This window comes from Dermacentor silvarum, unplaced genomic scaffold (genome assembly GCF_013339745.2).
Source record: "Dermacentor silvarum isolate Dsil-2018 unplaced genomic scaffold, BIME_Dsil_1.4 Seq239, whole genome shotgun sequence".
In the NCBI taxonomy this organism is placed as follows: domain Eukaryota; kingdom Metazoa; phylum Arthropoda; class Arachnida; order Ixodida; family Ixodidae; genus Dermacentor; species Dermacentor silvarum.
Window position 1 is genome coordinate 74495 of NW_023605913.1, and position 19581 is coordinate 94075.

The 19581-nt window shown below is 45.0% G+C and overlaps 1 protein-coding gene across 1 annotated transcript in view; it reads left to right on the forward strand.

The window, feature by feature from the left end:
* Positions 1-632: 632 nt before the first annotated feature.
* The window catches only part of LOC119434772 (regulatory-associated protein of mTOR-like), a 43481-nt gene continuing 24532 nt past the window's right edge, over positions 633-19581 (forward strand). The window contains 12 exon segments of the mRNA XM_037701848.2: positions 633-978; positions 3660-3762; positions 5278-5438; positions 6989-7069; positions 8664-8891; positions 10554-11051; positions 13978-14124; positions 16834-16944; positions 17031-17105; positions 17623-17688; positions 18551-18742; positions 18864-19007. Of these exon segments, the coding sequence (XP_037557776.1) occupies positions 832-978; positions 3660-3762; positions 5278-5438; positions 6989-7069; positions 8664-8891; positions 10554-11051; positions 13978-14124; positions 16834-16944; positions 17031-17105; positions 17623-17688; positions 18551-18742; positions 18864-19007 (1953 nt within the window). The 5' untranslated portion in view covers positions 633-831.

The window sequence follows — 19581 nt, forward strand, 5'->3', positions numbered from 1 at the left end:
ACGGAAACCGGAACGCAAACTGGGATGAAAAAGTTTCGGTTCGACACGTTAAATTAGTGCGCTGATCATGAAATATGTGCGGCATCTTTCGAAATGAACTCAGAAGTACAGCGCCAGTGTGACTGTAGCTGTCTCAGTCCTTGCATGTGTACTGCGCCGCATAATGTCAACCATGCAATGAACCAACTTTTTGATTCTAAAAATCGGTTGACTTCGAACACGACATGCTTTTCGCGCCATTGTGCGGACAATGCTCAAAGCGTCCTGCCGTCACACGGGGCACTTCAGATTGCGATCGAGCCCGATCGGGATTGATCGAAATCCTCAACCGCAATTCCGCAGCTTGCGCAAAGGAGCCGATCGCGATCGAGTAATTCGATGACGATCGAAAATGCCCCGTTAAAGAACTTACTGCTTTGCAGCAAACAACTATTTTGTGCTGGAAAAGGATGTTTACTCTTCATATTACTAAATACCGTATATGAAACGAAAGCAGCGAAAGCCGTCGGCACATCCATGAAAGCCATGGCGAAAGTAGAGACTGTATCGAAAGTAGAGTGTACACTCTAATCGAAAGTGTGCATAGCCAGCGCGCATAGCACATGTGTGGTTTAGAGTTGGCAACCAAGGAATTACTCTTTCGCCCAATATTTACACGATTTACTGCACACTTTACCTTGAGGTGTTCTGTGATTCTGCGTCCTTCTTTGCTTCAGTTATAACAAAAATGAAACTCGTCACGCTTCAGCGTGTGTCGGAATCCTGCTGTGCCCGGCGCGAAGCGGCCGTTCAATGATGTCGGCGACGAGCTTATTTTGTTAACGCGGACCAATGGTTGGAGTCATGCGTGAGCCTGAGCTGGACGATGACTCCAGTCATCTACCGGACTGGAAGTTGCCGCTGGCATTCAGCGATGCTCGACACGGGTCTGAGCCCTGCGAAAGCATCCCTACACAGACGTGGCGGATGAAAGAGCGGGTGAGTTGCTCCGTGTCAATTTTCGAGCGACGCACTCTACGAAAGCAGCAGCAGTGTTTCTCGTGGCGGTGCTAATCGAGCGACGATACGTCCGCGTGGTCCTCCGCTACAAACAGCTCCTCTGTGGCAAACACACTGGTTTCTAGCGTATTCTCATGTTCAGTTTTGTTATGGTTCGCGTCGGTCTAGTGTGTGTGTAGTCACGATGTCGAGAAACATCAGGTGTTACGCCCGCGTTGCCTTTGACTACGAATAGTAGATGCGTTTTCGAGTTGTCAGTTAGTTGTTGATGGCATATAACCACGATATAACTCTACACAAAATTATATACAGAACACCAATGTTTCTTTCAAACAAGCGTAATTGCCAGGCGTGTGTATTCAAGGTGATTGGTTGTTACGGTGTCTTGTATGGACGATTGCAGTACTCTTGCTCTGTACAGTTTGGTCGTTGATACATATATTGTAGCTCATAGTTTTGGAAAACATCGTAATACTATCATTCGTTATCATGCATCGGAATAGATTAACATTGACTTTCGAAACAATCGCTATCAACATTTGGGACCGTTTCGTTTCAAGTGCAGCAATCTGCATGGCTGAAACTAGCGATGTATCAGAAGGGGTTGTTCTTCAACACTTTAAATGTCTTTTCGGGGAAGGCGGTGCTGGAAAACGGGATGAACAAAACACATATAACATGAGCACTACTTGCAACTGAAGGTAATTTAATGCATCACCCCAATAAATCGGAAGTGACCAGCGCAAGGGCAACATTAGTAAGAGTAATTGTTACTGTAATCGGTCTCTTTTGCAAAAAGTGATAGTGGTGGGGCACCGATGCACAATGCACCTTTCACGTATAAATTGCAAGTGTGGCATGAATTTTGCCATTTACGTGGTGATAGCTGGCCAAGTGGCAGAGTGTGTGTCGTTTTGATTAGCCAAAAATTGATTGTGGGCTGTCATTAGCGTGGCCCCATAATGCACAAGTGTTTTATTGCAATTAACATTCCAGGATACTTCATGTACTTTCTGGTATCTATACATGTCTGGATCTAACCGTTTTCCTTTCACGCCGACTTGGGTCACTGGGTATGTGCCACTGTTCAATGAACCTCTTTGACGCCAGCTTGGGTCTCTGGATGTGTACCACTCGGTATGTGCCGCTTTTCATAACAATCATCATAGCATATGAAACATATCACCAATTACAAACCCATCATAATACAGATTGCTAATTGCGTTAATGCCACCAATCATCTTCAAAGGATGGATGTGCTGGCAATCTTACAGCGAAGCTGTTAAGGGCTAGGTTCCCCAGGATCGTGTCCGCGTGTAGAAGAAAAAGCTATCATCATCAGAATTTGCTTTGGCTCCATGTGCGTGGTGGTTTCCCGCCAGTTGTGCCTTAGCACAGGTGTCAAAACGGATCGTGGATGGCTCATTGTTATACCATTCGCCACCGCCAATGCCTCTTTCACAAGTGTCTCGATACTCAGCAGCGGCATGTCCCACCAATCGTTGTGCCCCTTTGTTTCGTGACGTAGAGATCGCGCTAGCTCTTTTATCAGCAGTCGCCCTTTGGACTCGCTATGGGACGGACGCTCGTTTAGTCGCATCTTCCAGGATCCTGACGTCAGGATCCTGATGATGCCATGCAGTATGCCGCGGCTATGAACGCTGTGGCTCATACGCTATTCAATGACAATGGGGCAGACTTGGCACAACAAACGCACTACTTGGCCACCACGCCAGGCGAAAACACGACGCCGGTGTCCTTGCTCTTTGACGAACATGCCAAGGAGGCTCAACATAGTCAATAATGATAGTATATAAATTCACTATAGCAATATTCACTATAGCAGACCCACCATAGTCACAGCTTCGCTGGCTTCCATCTTCACTGTAGTGGAAGGGCTCTGAACTTTTTTTTTTTTTTGTGAGGTGGTGGGAACTCATAATAATAGGTGGCATGCTTAAAGGTACCATGACATGGTCTCCGAACTCTTTATGAGAGGCCAATCTGGTTATACATGCACAAAAAGAAAGGAAATAAAAAATAAAAAACTGGGCTCTCAGCGCACATTTTAACCCGAAATGTCAATTTGTAGTCACTGCCCCTGAGCCTTTCTCGCAAACAGATGCTGCCATCTTGGCATGGCTTGTGTGACGTCAAGAATTGTGGGGCCACTGCGATGTTTGCTCTGAAACTTGTTATCAAACTACATGTGTGCCATGCTGAGAGGGTGTGTGCTGACTGCTGTGCTAAAATGTCTTGGGCTGACCGCTGAGGTGCACATGAAAAGCAATAATATGCGTATGTTGTGCACATTGACCACGCTAAATGCATTTCACCAACCATCAGTGTTGCCAGAATGTTGAACTGTTCAAGTGCGATATAAAAAAAACTAAAATAAAAAATTTCTGCCACACTCGATGCCGCTAAAATTTTCCAGCTTGTTGTGGGATGCGTATGGTTTGGTGCCATGGTGCCTCTTATAGAGTGAACACCTGTGGAGTACGCACCCTCCTTGGTTTTGAGGAATGTTCATAAATCACATTCTACAATGGTACTTGATGTTTGTACCTGGAGGCTGTGGTCACATACCTTTATTGGCCTGCAGTGCCTCGTCTTGCTGTTCTCACTGAGGAGTGTACCACTGTCTCTCTTTGATGCAGATGAAAACAGTCAGCGTGGCTCTTGTGATGTGCCTAAACATTGGTGTGGATCCACCAGATGTGGTCAAGACGCAACCGTGTGCACGACTTGAGTGCTGGCTAGGTGAGTCCGTTTATTGTTGATCCAGACATGGCTTTAAGCCAAGAATGAGATTGAGCAGAAAGTGGGCATGCAGTTCTGTAGCACAGTTATGTTTAGGAGGGTAAATGGTTATACAACTTGCACTGACAATTTTAAACCAAGGTTTTTTTGCTCTCATTGCTATGGTGTGAGCATCTATTACAAACTATTTTCACCAAATCTGTTGCCGATGTGCTCGCTTCTCGCCTACCATTTAGCAATAAATCTTCTTTACAAGTTGTTGGAGTTACTGGGGTCAAGATTAAGCCTGGAGCTCCGAAGCCGGGCGTTGCCTACTGCCCCGACTGTGCTTGATGAAGAAACAAAAAGTGGTACAACCCACTCTGTGTCGGTCATTGTTTCCAGTGCCATGTGTGATCCCACCATCTTCATTGGTACCGATGACCAGAATGTGAAAGATTGGTTGATGTAATGTGAAAGGATGAGCTCATACAATAAGTGGAATGACTGTGAAACTGCACAATGCGATGCTGTACATGGGACATTGCAAAGCCTTCGGTATCGTAAATTTCTAGCCGTTAATTGCACTCTTGCGTAGGTTACCTTGGCAACAATAAAAAAAACTTTTGAGGTTCACAGGTGTCCTCTAGGGCACACATCTTACTACCCTTCCCTTCACATGCTCTTTGAAGTGGAAAGTGGAAAGGTGGCAGAGAGCAAAGCATGCTGTGCTCCCGATTGTGTTTTAATGTGAAGCATTCTTTGGCTCATACCAGGCACGTTTGTGGTAGCCTATTTCCTGTCTCGCCTTGTTTCGACCTCTTCAATAACTAAAAAAAAAATATTCCTATGTTGGGATTTGAACCACAGGGTCTCTCGGGACAACAGTGCGATGCACTACCCATGAGGATAGAGCATCGGACTATAGTGGCCCATTAGGGCACAGCATCATTTTCTTTGCTTGCTGTAGCGAGCAGAGGTGTAGCTCAGCACAGCCATGGTCCTGAATCTGCCGCCGTTTTTTTTCGACAAAGGCTGTTTTCGTGAAATGCTGCAGGATGGCCGTTAAAAGAAAACTAGTTTTTGTCTTGTTGCATCAGTGTGCGAGGTTATGAATATGAACTAACTTTTTTATTTCTAGGAGTGTGCTCCCAGTGTTTCTTCATTGGCTCTAGTTAAGATGCTTGAAAGTGACTTCTCGTAACCTTGCTACCATTTTCTTTTCATTGAAATTTGTGTAAGAAGCCATGCAGGTATCGAAGAGTATGAATATTTGGAAATCATTACATTTGACGCTAGTCTGGCATGTTTTTTTCATCTTGGATAAAAGGGCATTGCCAAACAAGATGAAATTGCCGAACTGAACTGTATCAGATGACGGTGACACGAGTAACTCCAGCTCACTCCCAACAAGTTGTCAGCGCTGCCTTGTTGGTAAATTTGCAGTGTTATTCTCGTGTCATACTTTTTTTTGCCAGAGGTGGCCGTGGCACTCTGTGGGATGCCATCAACTGTAAATACTGTGAATGCTTTCAGACCCACTGCAGTCACCCCCACAGAAGGCTCTGGAGAGCATCGGAGCTGCACTGCAGAAACAGTATGAGCGGTGGCAGTCACGTGCTCGCTACAAGCTCAGCCTTGATCCCACCGTGGAGGAGGTCAAGAAGCTTTGTTCCTCACTAAGGCGCAACTCCAAGGCAAGTACCCCCACAACTGTTGTCATGCCGTACCTAGACGTTTTAACTTCTTTGTGTACTTTTGTACAGTACTTAAACCTATGTCTGATGGACGCTTTTCGAAGGCTATTGAGTTGATGGCCTTTGAGATTCTCATACTTCATCAAACTCAAAGAAGTGGTGTCGCTACTAGGTACATGGCAAATCGAATGGCCATTGAGATGTTTCAGTAATCTGATGCATAATGACAACGACATAATAAATTGGATAGGAGGGATACGATCGGCTCTGGTCTGACCAACTGTAAGACTGCAAAATTTTAAAGGTTGCTTGTTGTATTCATGCCATTAGTGTAGTGAATTGAATTAAGAGCTCCCTTTGAAGCATTCTTGGAGTGTATTGAACTTGTAAACGAGATGTGATTGTATTGTCTGTCTCGGGACATTTGACTTGAGGTTATGAAGCTTAGGGTGTTGAAATCGTGACCTTGCAGGTTAAAATGCATAAATATACATAAACAATAGTCTAAGAAAATAATTCAATGTTTTCAAGCAATGAGTGCTTTAGAAAACCGTTCTTGGAAGTACCAAGGGTCACCCATTGCTGGAACAGAAACTTTGAAGACATGTTAGTATGACTTACAAACACTTTCAAAATTGAAAGCGTTGCGATTGATTATGTCCACAAAATTAAATCCAATTTACCGTCCACTAGTTCTAACATCATTTATAGGCTGGAATGTTCGTTCTGCCACAAACAATACATTGGTGAAAGAGGACAGCCAATGAAGGTTAAAGACGCGCCCAAGAAGCGGAAAGCAGTCGCACAATGTTTTAACGTACCACCTGTAACGAAACTCTAGACTGCATAAAAAGCCTAGCTTCAGATAGTTTAGATATAGAGCAATTACCGTGCAAAATTTACTTTTTAAATATGGATGTATGTAGCTTGGATAGAAGATTGCTTCTGTAGCACACAAGCTAGGGTTGTGCATGGGCTCTGGGTGACCCTGAAGCCCATACTCGGCCTGATGTCATGTTTTTAATTGGACCCTGGCCAGGCTCAGGCCACTGTATTTTGTTGGGCTGGTCGAGCCACATCTGTACAGAGCCCAAGTTGAGCCCTGAACACGGATGCTTCGGAGTGGAATTCTCCTCGAGCACAATATGCAGAATTTGTTTGAAGAAAGTAAAATATTTCTTTGAGGCCCTAGACATTAAACAACTTGTTGTTTTTGCATCTTAACATATGACATGTGTTTGTTTGGCGATTGTTTGTACGTTTAATTAGCTTTTAATTCAACGTGGTAAATAAAATGTAATTTGATATAAAAAATTTTGTCACCGCAACAAAGCCCTGACACTGGCGGGTAAGCCAGGCCAGGCTTCTGATGCAAGCAGCGAGCCCGGGCTGAAAAATTGAAACCTGTACACAGCTGTACTATATACCACTTATTTATAGTCAAATTAGCCAAAGTGAAATTTTGTCTCAGTTGACCTTTAATTGTCAGGGGACGGGCAAATGAGACTAGTGATGTGTGCCCTGCTTGAGCAAAATGTCCCATGTTTCAGGAGGATCGTGTCCTCTTCCACTACAATGGCCATGGTGTGCCCAAGCCGACCATCAATGGTGAAATCTGGGTCTTCAACAGGGTGAGGCTTTCATCCACTGCGGTGTCCCGATAGGAAGTAGCACCTGGGTGCTTGTGGGATGAGCTTGTTTCTACATTAAAGATAACGTGACCTACAAGCACCTCATGTGTATACCTATGTTTCATTAGTTCATTATAGTGGCTTCTTAACACTTTCCTGCCTGTGTTGAAAAGCAGCAGTTTTTGGGTAGTCTCGTAAATACTTTCTTTTTATATCGCAGAGCATGCTTGATACTAAAGTGCACAGCATCAAATTGAAAAGAAAGCAATTTTATTTCCGACCCTACTAGTTCGAAACAACATGTCTATTGAAACGAACTTGAAAAAAAGTATATATCTAAACAAAAATCTCCTAGAAAAGAAAAAAGTCATATAAAAACGCCATTGCTGCCTTGCACAGGAAAACTTCAAAAAATTTTCCAAGTATGCATTTTCAACACAAAAGACGTGTGCAATATTCCAGCAAATATAGTAAACAAAAATATAAAAGAAAACGTTAACTCTAGTGCCTAGCCCTAGCATGATGCCGAGGTTGACTCGAGGCTGTCTTTCCGCACAAAACTTGACTCTTTGTACGGGTGCCGGCAAATGATCCTGACCGAAGGATGTTAACCCCCTGCAGATAAGAACTGTGACCTTTACAACATGCAATATATCTCTATATCAGTGCATGGCAGCTTGGAAACGGTCGGGCGAAGAAAGTGAAACTACGTTCTGAAATATGAAGAGCCGAAGTTGTCTTCCACGTCAGTGCTGCTTTCAAAGTCTGAAAACTCGCATGCAGGTGCATTAGAATCAGTAGAAATGCAACGTTTCTGTGCACGAGTAGCACGAGGTGCCAACGGCCTTTTGGAAACTATGAGCGCTCGTCATGCCAACCATGCCCCTTCTCTGGAGGGGCTCTAAAAATTCACGCACGGTATTAAAAAAAAGAAAAAACGGAAGTCAAGATTGACTAAATAATTCATAAATAACCCAATAAATGGCGCTAGCTGTCCGATCGGAAATGGCAAAATACAAATTTGCGACCATAGATAGCGGCTTTCCATGGAATAGGCACGGACAGGACGGTGTTAAAGTTATTAAAAGGGCCATGCAGACAATAATGGCATCGTGTTAAAACCAGTCATGTTAGAAAAGATGTACGTTTTTTTTTCAAAGGGCCTCAAACCTCTTCTGATATTTTGAACAGATTTTAAATTAACACACGCATCATGAACAGAATACTGCAACAATCATCTTTGGTGAACTTGGCAACACTACACGCTGTGGGGAAGCAAGTTTCAATATGGTTGGAAAGCCAATCTGAAAATGTGTTGTTGACTGTTGTTGACTTCTAAATGCAAAATACTAATGTTCTTACAATTTGCGTGTTTGGTTTCTTACTGTACCCTGAGCCCTGAGGCCATTGTTTGTAATACATACAACTATGCCCAATCAAAATATAAGGAACACAGATGGAAGACTGTGGCCGCTTGACAGACTGAACCAGGCTGTTTAGCAACCAGATTATCCTTGTAGCTGTATTCGTAATTAAGCCAGCATGTATGGTTGCTGAGCTCTTGTCTTACCTGCCCATTCTGCCATTTTTGCAGACATACACGCAATACATCCCGCTGTCCATGTATGACCTGCAGCAGTGGATGGGTGCGCCGTCCATTTACGTGTACGACTGCTCTTCTGCGGGTCTCATCCTCGAGTCGTTCAACAAGTTTGCCATCCAGCATGAGCGCGAGTTCGAGATCTCGCTGGGCAGCGTCAAGGGGCAGGCGCCACCCTGCTACCGGAGCTGCATCCAGCTCGCTGCTTGCCGCCAGCACCAGGTCTGCCGCCTTCTTCCTTCTCTATGAAAAGACTGCCTTGACTGTGCATTGCACATGTCTGCCAACTCTATCCATAATTCTAATTTTCTAATTACGGAATTTCCCGTATGTTTTTGAATTTTCGAATTACGGAATTTCCCGTAAAGTTTCCGAATTTGGGCTCGTTTTAGTTTTTAAAAAATATTTCTTCAAGTATTACGAAAAATTTATTCTGTTAGTGGAAACGTTTAACTTATCAGTCTCTGAACCTTCCATTGGGAGTCTTCTGATGGTGAAATGATGAAAGAGGGGTGCTTTCTTTGAGCAAGATTTCTCAGACGAGCTCTTGAAGGCAGGCGAAATTGGCAATTGCAATGTGTCTGAAAAAGCTGCAGTCTGTTGCTTGTCAGTTTATGCTGTTCCAAGTTGGCTGCTGCTTGTGTGCTACATCTGAAGGTAAATCATTGTTAATAAAGTGCATATGTATCCCATAAGAGGGTGTCTGCTTCGGGCAAGTTCTAAAGCAAAAGAGTGAATTCTGCTTCCCCCCTCCCTCCCCTCCTGTTCTCTTCGATGTCATGTTTGCGGAACCTTTAGATTTTTTATGAATTTTAAGGTTCACAGGCTAACGGGTGTGATGGCAGCGTGCAGTTCAGCCAATTGAATGGGACCTTTATTTATGGATGTTCAATGCGTAGCATAGCAAGACAATTGCGTGCTCTTCATGCTGCCTTGAGCGAGATGTGCACCCAGCATATATATTGGTGGTGTTCTTAGCCCCAGGTATTTCGCACCTGTTCTTATTCACATCCTCTCTTACAGCATATCTTTATTTTCATACTTCTTATATTAAAGGACCCCTCACCAGGCCCCATCGGAAATCCTGGTTATGCAAGGAAAGTTGCAACACGCTATCTAGAAAGCGGTCTATGGCAAAAATTTTTCAAAATGTTTCCTTAATAGAGATAGGAAATTGAAATGTCACATTGCCATGATGCCAAGAGGCGAGCTTCACTGCCAACATAGACACTCTCTCCCTCGACGACCTGACTAGCTTTTGCAAGCACCATTCCTTCCCTGCCTTGTCCCATACCAGAGCCCGGGGATCATATCATGTTTGTGTCAGAAGCATAGAGTTAGTATTTCTCTAGAAGAAAAGCTGGGCGAAAAAAGGGGGGACTGCAAAGGCGCTGCCTTGTTGCTACCTCTCATTCTTGTAGAGCCAAGAATATTCAGAATATAATGCAAAAACAAGCGTTTACACGTAGCAAATACATATGGACAATGTGTAAAGTTCATTACGTATATTTTTCAGAAAGATCTGATGGCTATTTATACATTCATGACGTAAAATTTATGGTGCATGAAAGAATGTGTTTAAAGGCGGCTAAGCTAGATGGCGCCACAGTCCCGAGGGATGCTCGTGATTGCATTGATTGTGCGTCTCATCTGAATCGCATCTTGTCGTCTGCGCCTGTGCTTCTGAACAGAGTAGCAACACGGCAGCGCCCTTGAAGTTTTCGATTTCAATGCATGGGCGCTATGGGGAGTTTTTCCTCTAGAGTTTGTCTGAAGCCCCGCTTCCTTTCTTTTTTTTTCTTCTCGTCCTTTTCTTGCAGCTGCACAGTGCACTTCCAGTGCGTTAGTCTTTCTGTGACACGTGGCTGCTGTGTCCATTTGCAGGTGCTGCCGATGAACCCAGAGTTGCCAGCGGACTTGTTCACATCATGCCTGACAACGCCCGTGCAAATGGCTCTCAGGTGGTTTGTGCTGCAGAAGGCAAGCCGGCTAGTGCCCGGTGTGACGCTTGAGCTGCTGGAGCGAGTGCCAGGCCAGCTGCACGACCGGCGCACCATGCTGGGCGAACTGAACTGGATCTTTACAGCCATCACTGACACCATCGCGTGGAACGTGTTGCCCAAGGCACTGTTCCAACGCCTGTTCCGACAGGACCTGCTGGTTGCGAGCTTGTTTCGCAACTTCCTGCTGGCAGAACGGGTGATGCGTGCCTACGACTGCCAGCCCGTGTCACAGCCCGCACTGCCGCCGACCTTCCAGCACCCCATGTGGCAAGCCTGGGACCTGGCACTGGACTTGTGCCTGGCACAGCTGGCACGAGTCCAGCAGGGGCACCCCTTTCAGCACTCGCCCTTTTTCGCCCAGCAGCTGACGGCCTTCCAGGTGGGGCCTGTTTCACGACCCAAAGCACCCAAAACAGGGTTGGCATGTCGCATGTCCGCAAGTGAGGCCCGTCCAAAAAACTGCTTTGCTGAATAGTGTCATTCATTGACCTGCCATCAGTGCCTTCTGATTTGTTACTTGGCATGCTAAACTGTGCCCCACATGCAGTCGACTGGAAACTACTTCTGCATGAGGTGCGCACCCACCTTCTCAGCCTCGGTCAAAAGTGAGTTAAAGAGTATGCAGATCCAACGCAATGTTAGAACCTAAATGATGCGCAGCTTGCTTGAGTTAGGTAGCAGCAATAGCGGACGATGTGAGTGCAGCTTCGTTGCCTGTAGCTTTTAGCTGTCTGTGTCATGAGGCGAAGGTGATGCATGATACTTTTCAAAGGAAGAATGTTGATGAGAGGTGTGTGCCCAAAAAAGTATGACACATCTAAATACAGTCAAACCTCGATATAACGAAGTTGGACTTGCAGGGAAAAACTTCGTTATATTGCGAATTTCGGTAATTCAAGGTTTCGTTAATTCAATGCAACTAAGATCAGAAAATACAAATAGTTCGTTACATCCCCAGTTTCGTTAAACCGAGGTTCGTTATATCGGTTCGTTATATCGAGGTTTGACTGTACAGTAGAACCTTGTTGACACAATCCAGTTTCGTACGATCTCCCGGCGAAATGTTCGCGATCAAGGACACAAAAAATCACCCAATACAGTTATGCGTCCCTGAAAACACTATTTTTTGGCACCAACGTTCAGTACATCGGCAAACTGCAATTGTATGATACATTTTCCGGCTGCTGAACCCCATGTCAACAAGGAAAGGATCAAGGCATGCAGGATCGAAAGCAGTAACTGCCCACCACGGCAGCTTTTCTGCAGTACTTGCCTGCCTGTACGGATGTGAAAATGCCAGGGTGCACTCGGTCTCTTACGGTAACCAGCAAATCTCCTTGCGGGTCGTTGCAGGTCGCATTAACAACTACCACCGTCAACCGTATTGCGATAAGCATCTTGACCTATCTGTTTCACAGCGCACATGGCGTAGTGCTGTTGAAAGCTTACTGCACACTTTTAATAGGCGATAACACAAATGCGCCGCCATTCCCTGCTGCAGGCGGTGCAGAGTGAGCGTCATGTTTCGCTCTGGCGGCATCGTATTCCAGCGTTGCCCACCAGCTTGATTTTGTTGCTAAAAAAACGAGACTGAAGACGTGGAACACGAAGTACAGACAAGCACTGTGCTGTTTCTGTGCTGTTCGCGTTGACTGATGATAATTGGAGCTGATGTTAAAGCGAAGCGTTATATGGCTAGGTGAAATCGCCTGTCCACAGAAAACTATCATCATCAGCATTTGCTCGAGCGTCGTCGTCATCTTCTGCGGCTGGCACATTGGCTCGTGCTCGGCACGCGCTGGTGCCACTTTTCCTGCGTTCGTCATCGTCGTCTGCTTCCACAGCTGGCTGCGCTGCCGCTCATCATTCCAGCGTAGAATTTCACTTCTCTTCTGTCGTCGTATGGGGAGGCTCGCGTTTACATGGGTATGAGCCATTCAGTGTCTTACGTCAGTGACAGATTTAATTTTGAAGCAATTTAATTTCAAAGAATCGCAAGCGGCAATAGCGGGCGAATACTGCTAACCACGCTGCCGAGCAAACTCAAGACATCGAACGCAAGCAACAACGGCAGACTGCGGGCATACTGTAAGTGATGTAGTTCTCTCCGTCGCAGCTGAACATGTGTGTAACCTCATAATCGAAAAATACTTTAATGAACCCTCGGGATTAACCCAGTGATAAACGCCGGGGCCGCACGTTACAGCTTCGCTGGTTATCCATCTTCACGGAGTGGAAGGGCCGACGAATTTTTTACGTGAAATTGGAGGTGAACTTTATCGAGTGTTGTTGTCGATTCAATAGTGAAAGAATTTTGTTTGTAATCATGCGCGACATGAATAGTGTACATTCTGGAACTTACACTAGCACCAACGTTTATATACGAACATACAGTAAGTCATGTAAATAGCTAACACGTTTGACCCGTGAATCTAATTTCAACGATTGACGACCATGCTCGCCGTTATCGTTGTGTGCCTAAGTGCTACAGTCGAACTCGGATATATAAAATCTGAAGGGGATCTGAAAAAAGTTCGATATAATAGGTATTTCGATATATAAAATAAAAATTGGATACAAAAATTTTCGAGGGGCTTTTACTGCTGTTTGTTATACACAATAATTCATTTTATGTGGGTTCGATATATCCGGGTTTGACTGTACTACTAGTTTTCATGTACAGCAGCAGCAGCGAGCAAAGTGACCTTGGGAGTGTCTATCGCTTCAACGGAAACTGAGCGGTGAAAACACAGCGCGCACTAAGGTATGAGCCATCTGCAGATCGCTTTCAAGATACGGTGTGCGTGACCGCACAGTTGCTGGCGGAGTAGAAGCCGCACCCCCTCGCTCCTGCACTGCCTCCCCGCTTTCCTCTCGTGCACGAGATTGAGCCGCGATCGCCAGTTCCCTTTGTGTCCGGTCGCGAAATGTGCAGTTGGTGATGGAAAACATTGCGTTTGCTCTCCACCTTCCTCCGTCGTGCACGCTAGATTCAGCCACTGATTGTTGGCTCCCCTCGTTTGCACACATAGAGCATACGGTGCACGGCGACTACTTTATCGCCGTTGGACTTTATATGGAACCTCACAGCGACGGCACAAATGTGCCTGGAGTGTCCATGTAATTGCTATCGCAATAATAAAAAATAATCACATACTCGTCTTTCTACATGTAACAGATTTAGTAATGTTGCAGTGATTAGCACTATTACGCACAACATCAAAATACGAAAGCCTGTTCCCAAAGATTGCAAGACATCAGTTGTGACAAATCAAGTCCTAATCAAAAGCTCTCATTGTGTGCAGGTGTGGCTGACCTTTGGCTCGGAGCAGTCGGCCCCACCCGAACAGTTGCCCATCGTCCTGCAGGTGCTGCTCAGCCAGATCCATAGGGTCCGGGCGCTCGACCTCCTGGGCAGGTTCCTCGACCTGGGGCCCTGGGCTGTCAACTTGGTCAGTTGCTCTTGGCAAGGTCTTTTGTCTTGCAGAGCACTTCTCAAAAATGTTCTGGAGAAACTTTAACTTAGCCTGCCAGTTTTCTTCTTCGCACAGCTCTTAGGGAAGCTCTGGAATCATTATAATTTGAACACAGATGCTATGTTTATGGTTATTCAACATTTACATGGTAGATATATAATTGTGATCACTCTCTCACACAAATCTAAGCTGGCTTTAGATCTAAGCCAGCAACAGTACTACATTGAAAATTTGAATAAATATTTGCTTAAATGTAAGGAAACTGAAAAAATATGGCAATTAAGTACTCTATTTGTGATGAGAATTGTAAATCTGTTACACTTGTATCTCAGTTGCACTTGTAGCAAATATATTTTCTCATAATGTCCAATATTCATTATAAAACAGTAAAAAAAGAAAATGAGTTTTGAATAATGAATGTGAATTTATTTGCTAGAAGGATACAAAAATGATGAAAATACATGAGAAGCATCTGGATCCTTAGCATCAAGCTAGTTTGGATCCATACATGAATAATAATAATAATAATAATAGTTGAGGCTGTGCAACAGAATTACAAGTGTGAGCAACACTAAAATAAGCCATGCCTATGATGAGCTCCTTCTGCTGTTCACTTTATTGCTAATGACCAAAGCATATATTTTTTACACCTATTACGGTAACTTAAAAACTACAGAGTAGTGCATTTGAAGTTACTTTCGCAGCTGTTACAACTTTTTACTGCTGGTTTGCATATTAACTTGCGTCATGTGCAAACAAGAGTTTGCTTCGCTATATAACCAATACTGTGTCTGACCGCATATTTTCAGATTCATTTTAGCAGTATACAGTGGAACCCCATTGATATGATCTTCGCGGGAACCAGAAAATAAAATGTATCATTCAAAAATGGTATCATACAAAGCAAGCCCTAAAATGTAAGAAAACAGGCTTACTTGGTGACAAACTCACTAGTAAAGCTTCCTTTGGAGTCGAGTAATACTGCTCCGCATAACACACGTGTTATGCAGAGCAGCATCACGACACCGCACGAACCGCAGTCAAAACACTTTTGTTGAGCAACTTTATAGCAGCTCGTGAGTTTTCGCTGAACTTTCTTTTTTTTTTCAAAGTCCGTAAACAAGTTATTTTGAAAGATAACAGGTTCCTCGACATAGCTACGGAGGTCATGGCACCACGTGGCCAAGAATTCCGAAACAAAGGAATATCGTAGAGAGCGTGACACAACGTGCGATACGACTGGTGGACGAGGGCAGGCAGTTCATTCAGCCACGTGACCGCATGAAGATCTCGCCTGAAAAGCCAAAAAAAAAAAAAAAACAAGTGCGAAGCGAAAGTTGTCGCAAGCAGACAATACTACGAGTGCGAAAATAGTGGTCGGGCGGGTCTGCATGACACCAGTTTCCCGCGCCACGGCCAGTCTGGAGGGGCGCGCTGCGCGCCCTCCCTTCCTTCTTTAAAGAGCGAGCGCGCGCCTCAGACCGGCAGCTCTCATTGGTCTGCTTCGCTCGTGGCTCGTTTGCTGCCGGGGTGCGCAGCAATTTCAATCGGTCCAGGACCGATCCTGTTTCGTGGTAGCTTTTGTGGCGCGCGTTTTACCGCCGCCGACGCGCAGCCCGCGTTTTTCTGCTAGTGTCGCCGGCCCTTAACACGTTGTTCGTGGGTCGTTGGAATGTAATTAAAATTAAATTATGGGGTTTTACGTGCCAAAACCACGATCTGATTATGAGGCACGCTGTAGTGGGGGACTCCGGAAATTTGGACACCACCTGGGGTTCTTCAACGTGCACCTAAATCTAAGTACACGGGTGTTTTCGCATTTCGCCCCCATCGAAATGCGGCCGCCATGGCCGGGATTCGATCCCGCGACCTCGTGCTCGGCAGCCCAACACCATAGCCACTGAGCAACCATGGCGGGTGAATACGACGTTGGAATGTAATTTAATTTAGCACAGTTGAATATAAAGCTACAAGTTTCAGAAATACGAGTTTGCAGTCGTATCATCCAATTTCAGGTGAAAACGCGATCGTATCAACCGCATGAAAATACATGAAACGAAAAAAAAAAATGTATCATCCCGAAAAGCGTATTACGCAGAATCGTATCAACGAGGTTGCACTGTTAGTACTCATTGATATAAGGCATAGCTTACCAAATTTTACATCTACTTCGTTATCTTCAGTAATTCAATGTATCCACATTCGAGGTTTGACTGTACATGCTTGTATGCTGTAGCGGCTCATTCTTGTGATGGGTGCTGTTGCGATTGGCATATCATCTAATTTCTTGTCAAAGCACTGTCCTTGCTTGCATTTAGTGCATCTGAAAGGCAGCACTTTTGAAAGGGTTGGAAGGTGAGCTTATCAGCGCTGACCCCTATCCTGTTTGTTTTAGAAATGCACTGTTGGTGTTACTGGTTGTGTTTATATGGTGCTCTCCTTTAGTCGATTTGCTCGTTTAGTGTCTCTGTAACAGGTCCTCAAGCATATTGTTAAAGGCATTCTCAAGTGTTTGCATCCGACTTCCCGAGTTTAGCCTTGTGTTATCTTATAATTTCACAATGTGTCTGCACAAAGTGCCAGGTAAATATGATGATTACTTAGAATACAGGGCATTCTGGTTGTTTTCTTCAGGACAGTTCTTTATGTGCTGAAATTGGGAGCTAGAACGAAGCTCTTTTGCAGGCTCTGTCAGTGGGGATCTTCCCGTACATCCTGAAGCTGCTTCAGAGCTGTGCCCGGGACCTTCGGCCACTCCTCGTTTCCATCTGGGCCAAGATACTGGCTGTCGACCAGGTGAGGTCACGCCTGAGCTTTCTAAAGCGTCCCAAATGTTGTTAGTTGCCATACAGCTAACCTATTGTTGCATTGTTGCCTGCAAGTCGTGTCAAGTGGACCTCGTTCGAGACAATGGCCATCGCTACTTCCTTAGTGTCCTGTCAGACCTGTCCATGCCGGTAAGTTTGGGCTAGTACTTCCAAATATCCGTCAAACTGGCTATCCGGTTTAACTGGAGGGAGGTGAAGTCGGTCTCGAAAACTGGTTATCCGGATTTCAAGAAACGGAAATTCAGGATATCCGGTTTAAATAACCGGTTAGCCGGATATTCGAATATAGGGACATGAATATTTGGTGTTTAAAAAAAAGGAAAGGAAAGGAGGTTAACCAGAGCAGATATCGGGTTTGCACGAGCGGTTGCAAAAATAACTAGAGATATAAGAATGCAAGAGAGAAAGAGAGGTGATTTCGGCACAAGTACAGAAGAACAAATATCCGGCTATCCGAATATCCGGATACTATTAACCGACTAACCAACCAAATAACCGATCACTCCGGTTACCCAGTTTTCAATTTCAAATAACTGGATAAACGGTTTTTCCGCAAGACCGGTTTGATGTTGCTGCACTAGTTTTGGCTGTGATGTCTTGTTAGAAGCAGACATGTTTTCTGATGCTGTCTGTATCTCTCACGCAGCCAGAGCATCGAACCATGGCTGCCTTTGTCATGTCATGCATCGTGGCCAACTACCCCAGCGGACAGGTACGGTTGCTCTTCTCATACCCCGCTACACTTGAACCTCATCGTAGAGAACATAGATATAACAAAGTATTCGCTATAACGAAGTAAATCTAAAACGTTTTTTTGCTGATACTGGCATTTGAATTTAAGTCCTTTAGTATTTGCATAATAGTGTTGACTGGAACAAATGCGTTGCATCCCTTCTCAAGCTTAATGTGTTCAACACATGTACCAGTGGTTCAGCAGTCTGCGGATGCCATGATCAAAAAAGAAAAAAAAAGAAAACTTGTAAAGCGAGAAATGCTGTATTTTCATCATTGCTTAAGTTACTCCTCTGTGAACTTTTGAAGTGGACTGGGCAAATAAAAAGTGCGTGTGCCTTATTGGAATGTGCTCCACCCTCGTGCAGTGGGATTTGGTTATTCTCTTTGCACACCGTGTTTCCGTTTCACAGTGCTTTTGTGCTTACCTGTTTCCTTTCATCCTTTGTGATGTGTGCATGGCTAGATGTCATTGTGAAGTGTCTCTAAGTGCAGTTCAAAAGGTGTTTCAGGAGCGCATAGGGGCTCAACTTCAATGTGCTTCTCACCTGCTCAAGAAAACGTTCTTGGACTGCTCAATAACAGTGCTGAGTCAGCTTCTATACTACTTGAAAGAGCTGTTTTTCTTCTTAAAGGAGGTTCAAGATGCAGTTTTGCAGTTCCAACCCTGCTGTTGATTCAGTTTGCCTTGTTTGTCATGGCACCAGTTCCAAAGGCCATATCGAGTCATTACCATTACAGTTGCATTTAGAGTATCTATAAAGGATGTTGTAATAATTGATGTGGTGCTAACTGCATTTGTGGCTTTTATGTACTCTGACTGGCCGTGTCGGGCTCTGCAGGAAGCAGCTTTGAAAGGCAATGTCATAGCCCTCTGCACGGAGCAGCTGACGGACAACCACCCGCGACTTCGCCAGTGGCTTGCCATCTGTCTTGGCCGCACTTGGAACGGCTACACGGCTGCTCGTTGGTGCGGCATCCGGGACAGTGCTCACGAGAAACTTAGTACCCTACTTGCAGACCCTGTGCCAGAGGCAAGTGGGCGCGTTGCTGGTGCCACAGGGAGCTGTGAACAGCTTCAGCTGCTGTGCTTGCACTGCTCTGGTTATCCTGTGTGCTCTGATCTGGTGCATGTGTTTTGGCACGCCCCGGCAGGTGCGAGCTGCTGCGGTGTTTGCACTCGGCACCATACTCAACTGCCCTGCCAAGCGCACTGACCATGCCGACACCATCGACCACAACATCGGCATGACCCTCATCTCATCAGTGGCCAATGATGGCAGCCCAATGGTCCGCAAGGTGAAGCTTCAGTTCACTATCCCAGTCATGTGTTGCGAGCGATTAGGATACTAGATGCACATCATTAAACTTCAGTAGGCTCACGTCGATGCATTATAGTGGATTTCACAGTTCCTTGAAATGACACTGGTGGACTCTTTAAACCAAAAGGCATGACTCTTAGTGTGCACTCGCCATTACAAAGATGGTCTCATGAATGTCATCTGGATGTCAGTACTCTGAGTTCAGGCTGGTTAAAGAATTGTGAATATCTAAGATAGTCGAATACATCATCATTGCGTGGTATCAGATCATAGGCCAACACTGTTATAGGGTTCACTATGCAGCATTCAAGGCATCTGCGTAGCATAGAAAGACAAAGAGGGCATCACAACACTTTGCTTAGGAAAGGCATTGATCTGTTTCTCAGGTTTGTCCCTGTCGGCTTGCAAACAATCGCGTGATTGTCTAGGGATTGGATCATTGCTGGTGAGTATTCCAGGGTTTCACACTGGTCATGCAACAAATTTGATATTTAAAAAAATTGCTTCATACATATTCGCAGTGCTTTCAGAGTCGCTTGTTGAAGTGCCGA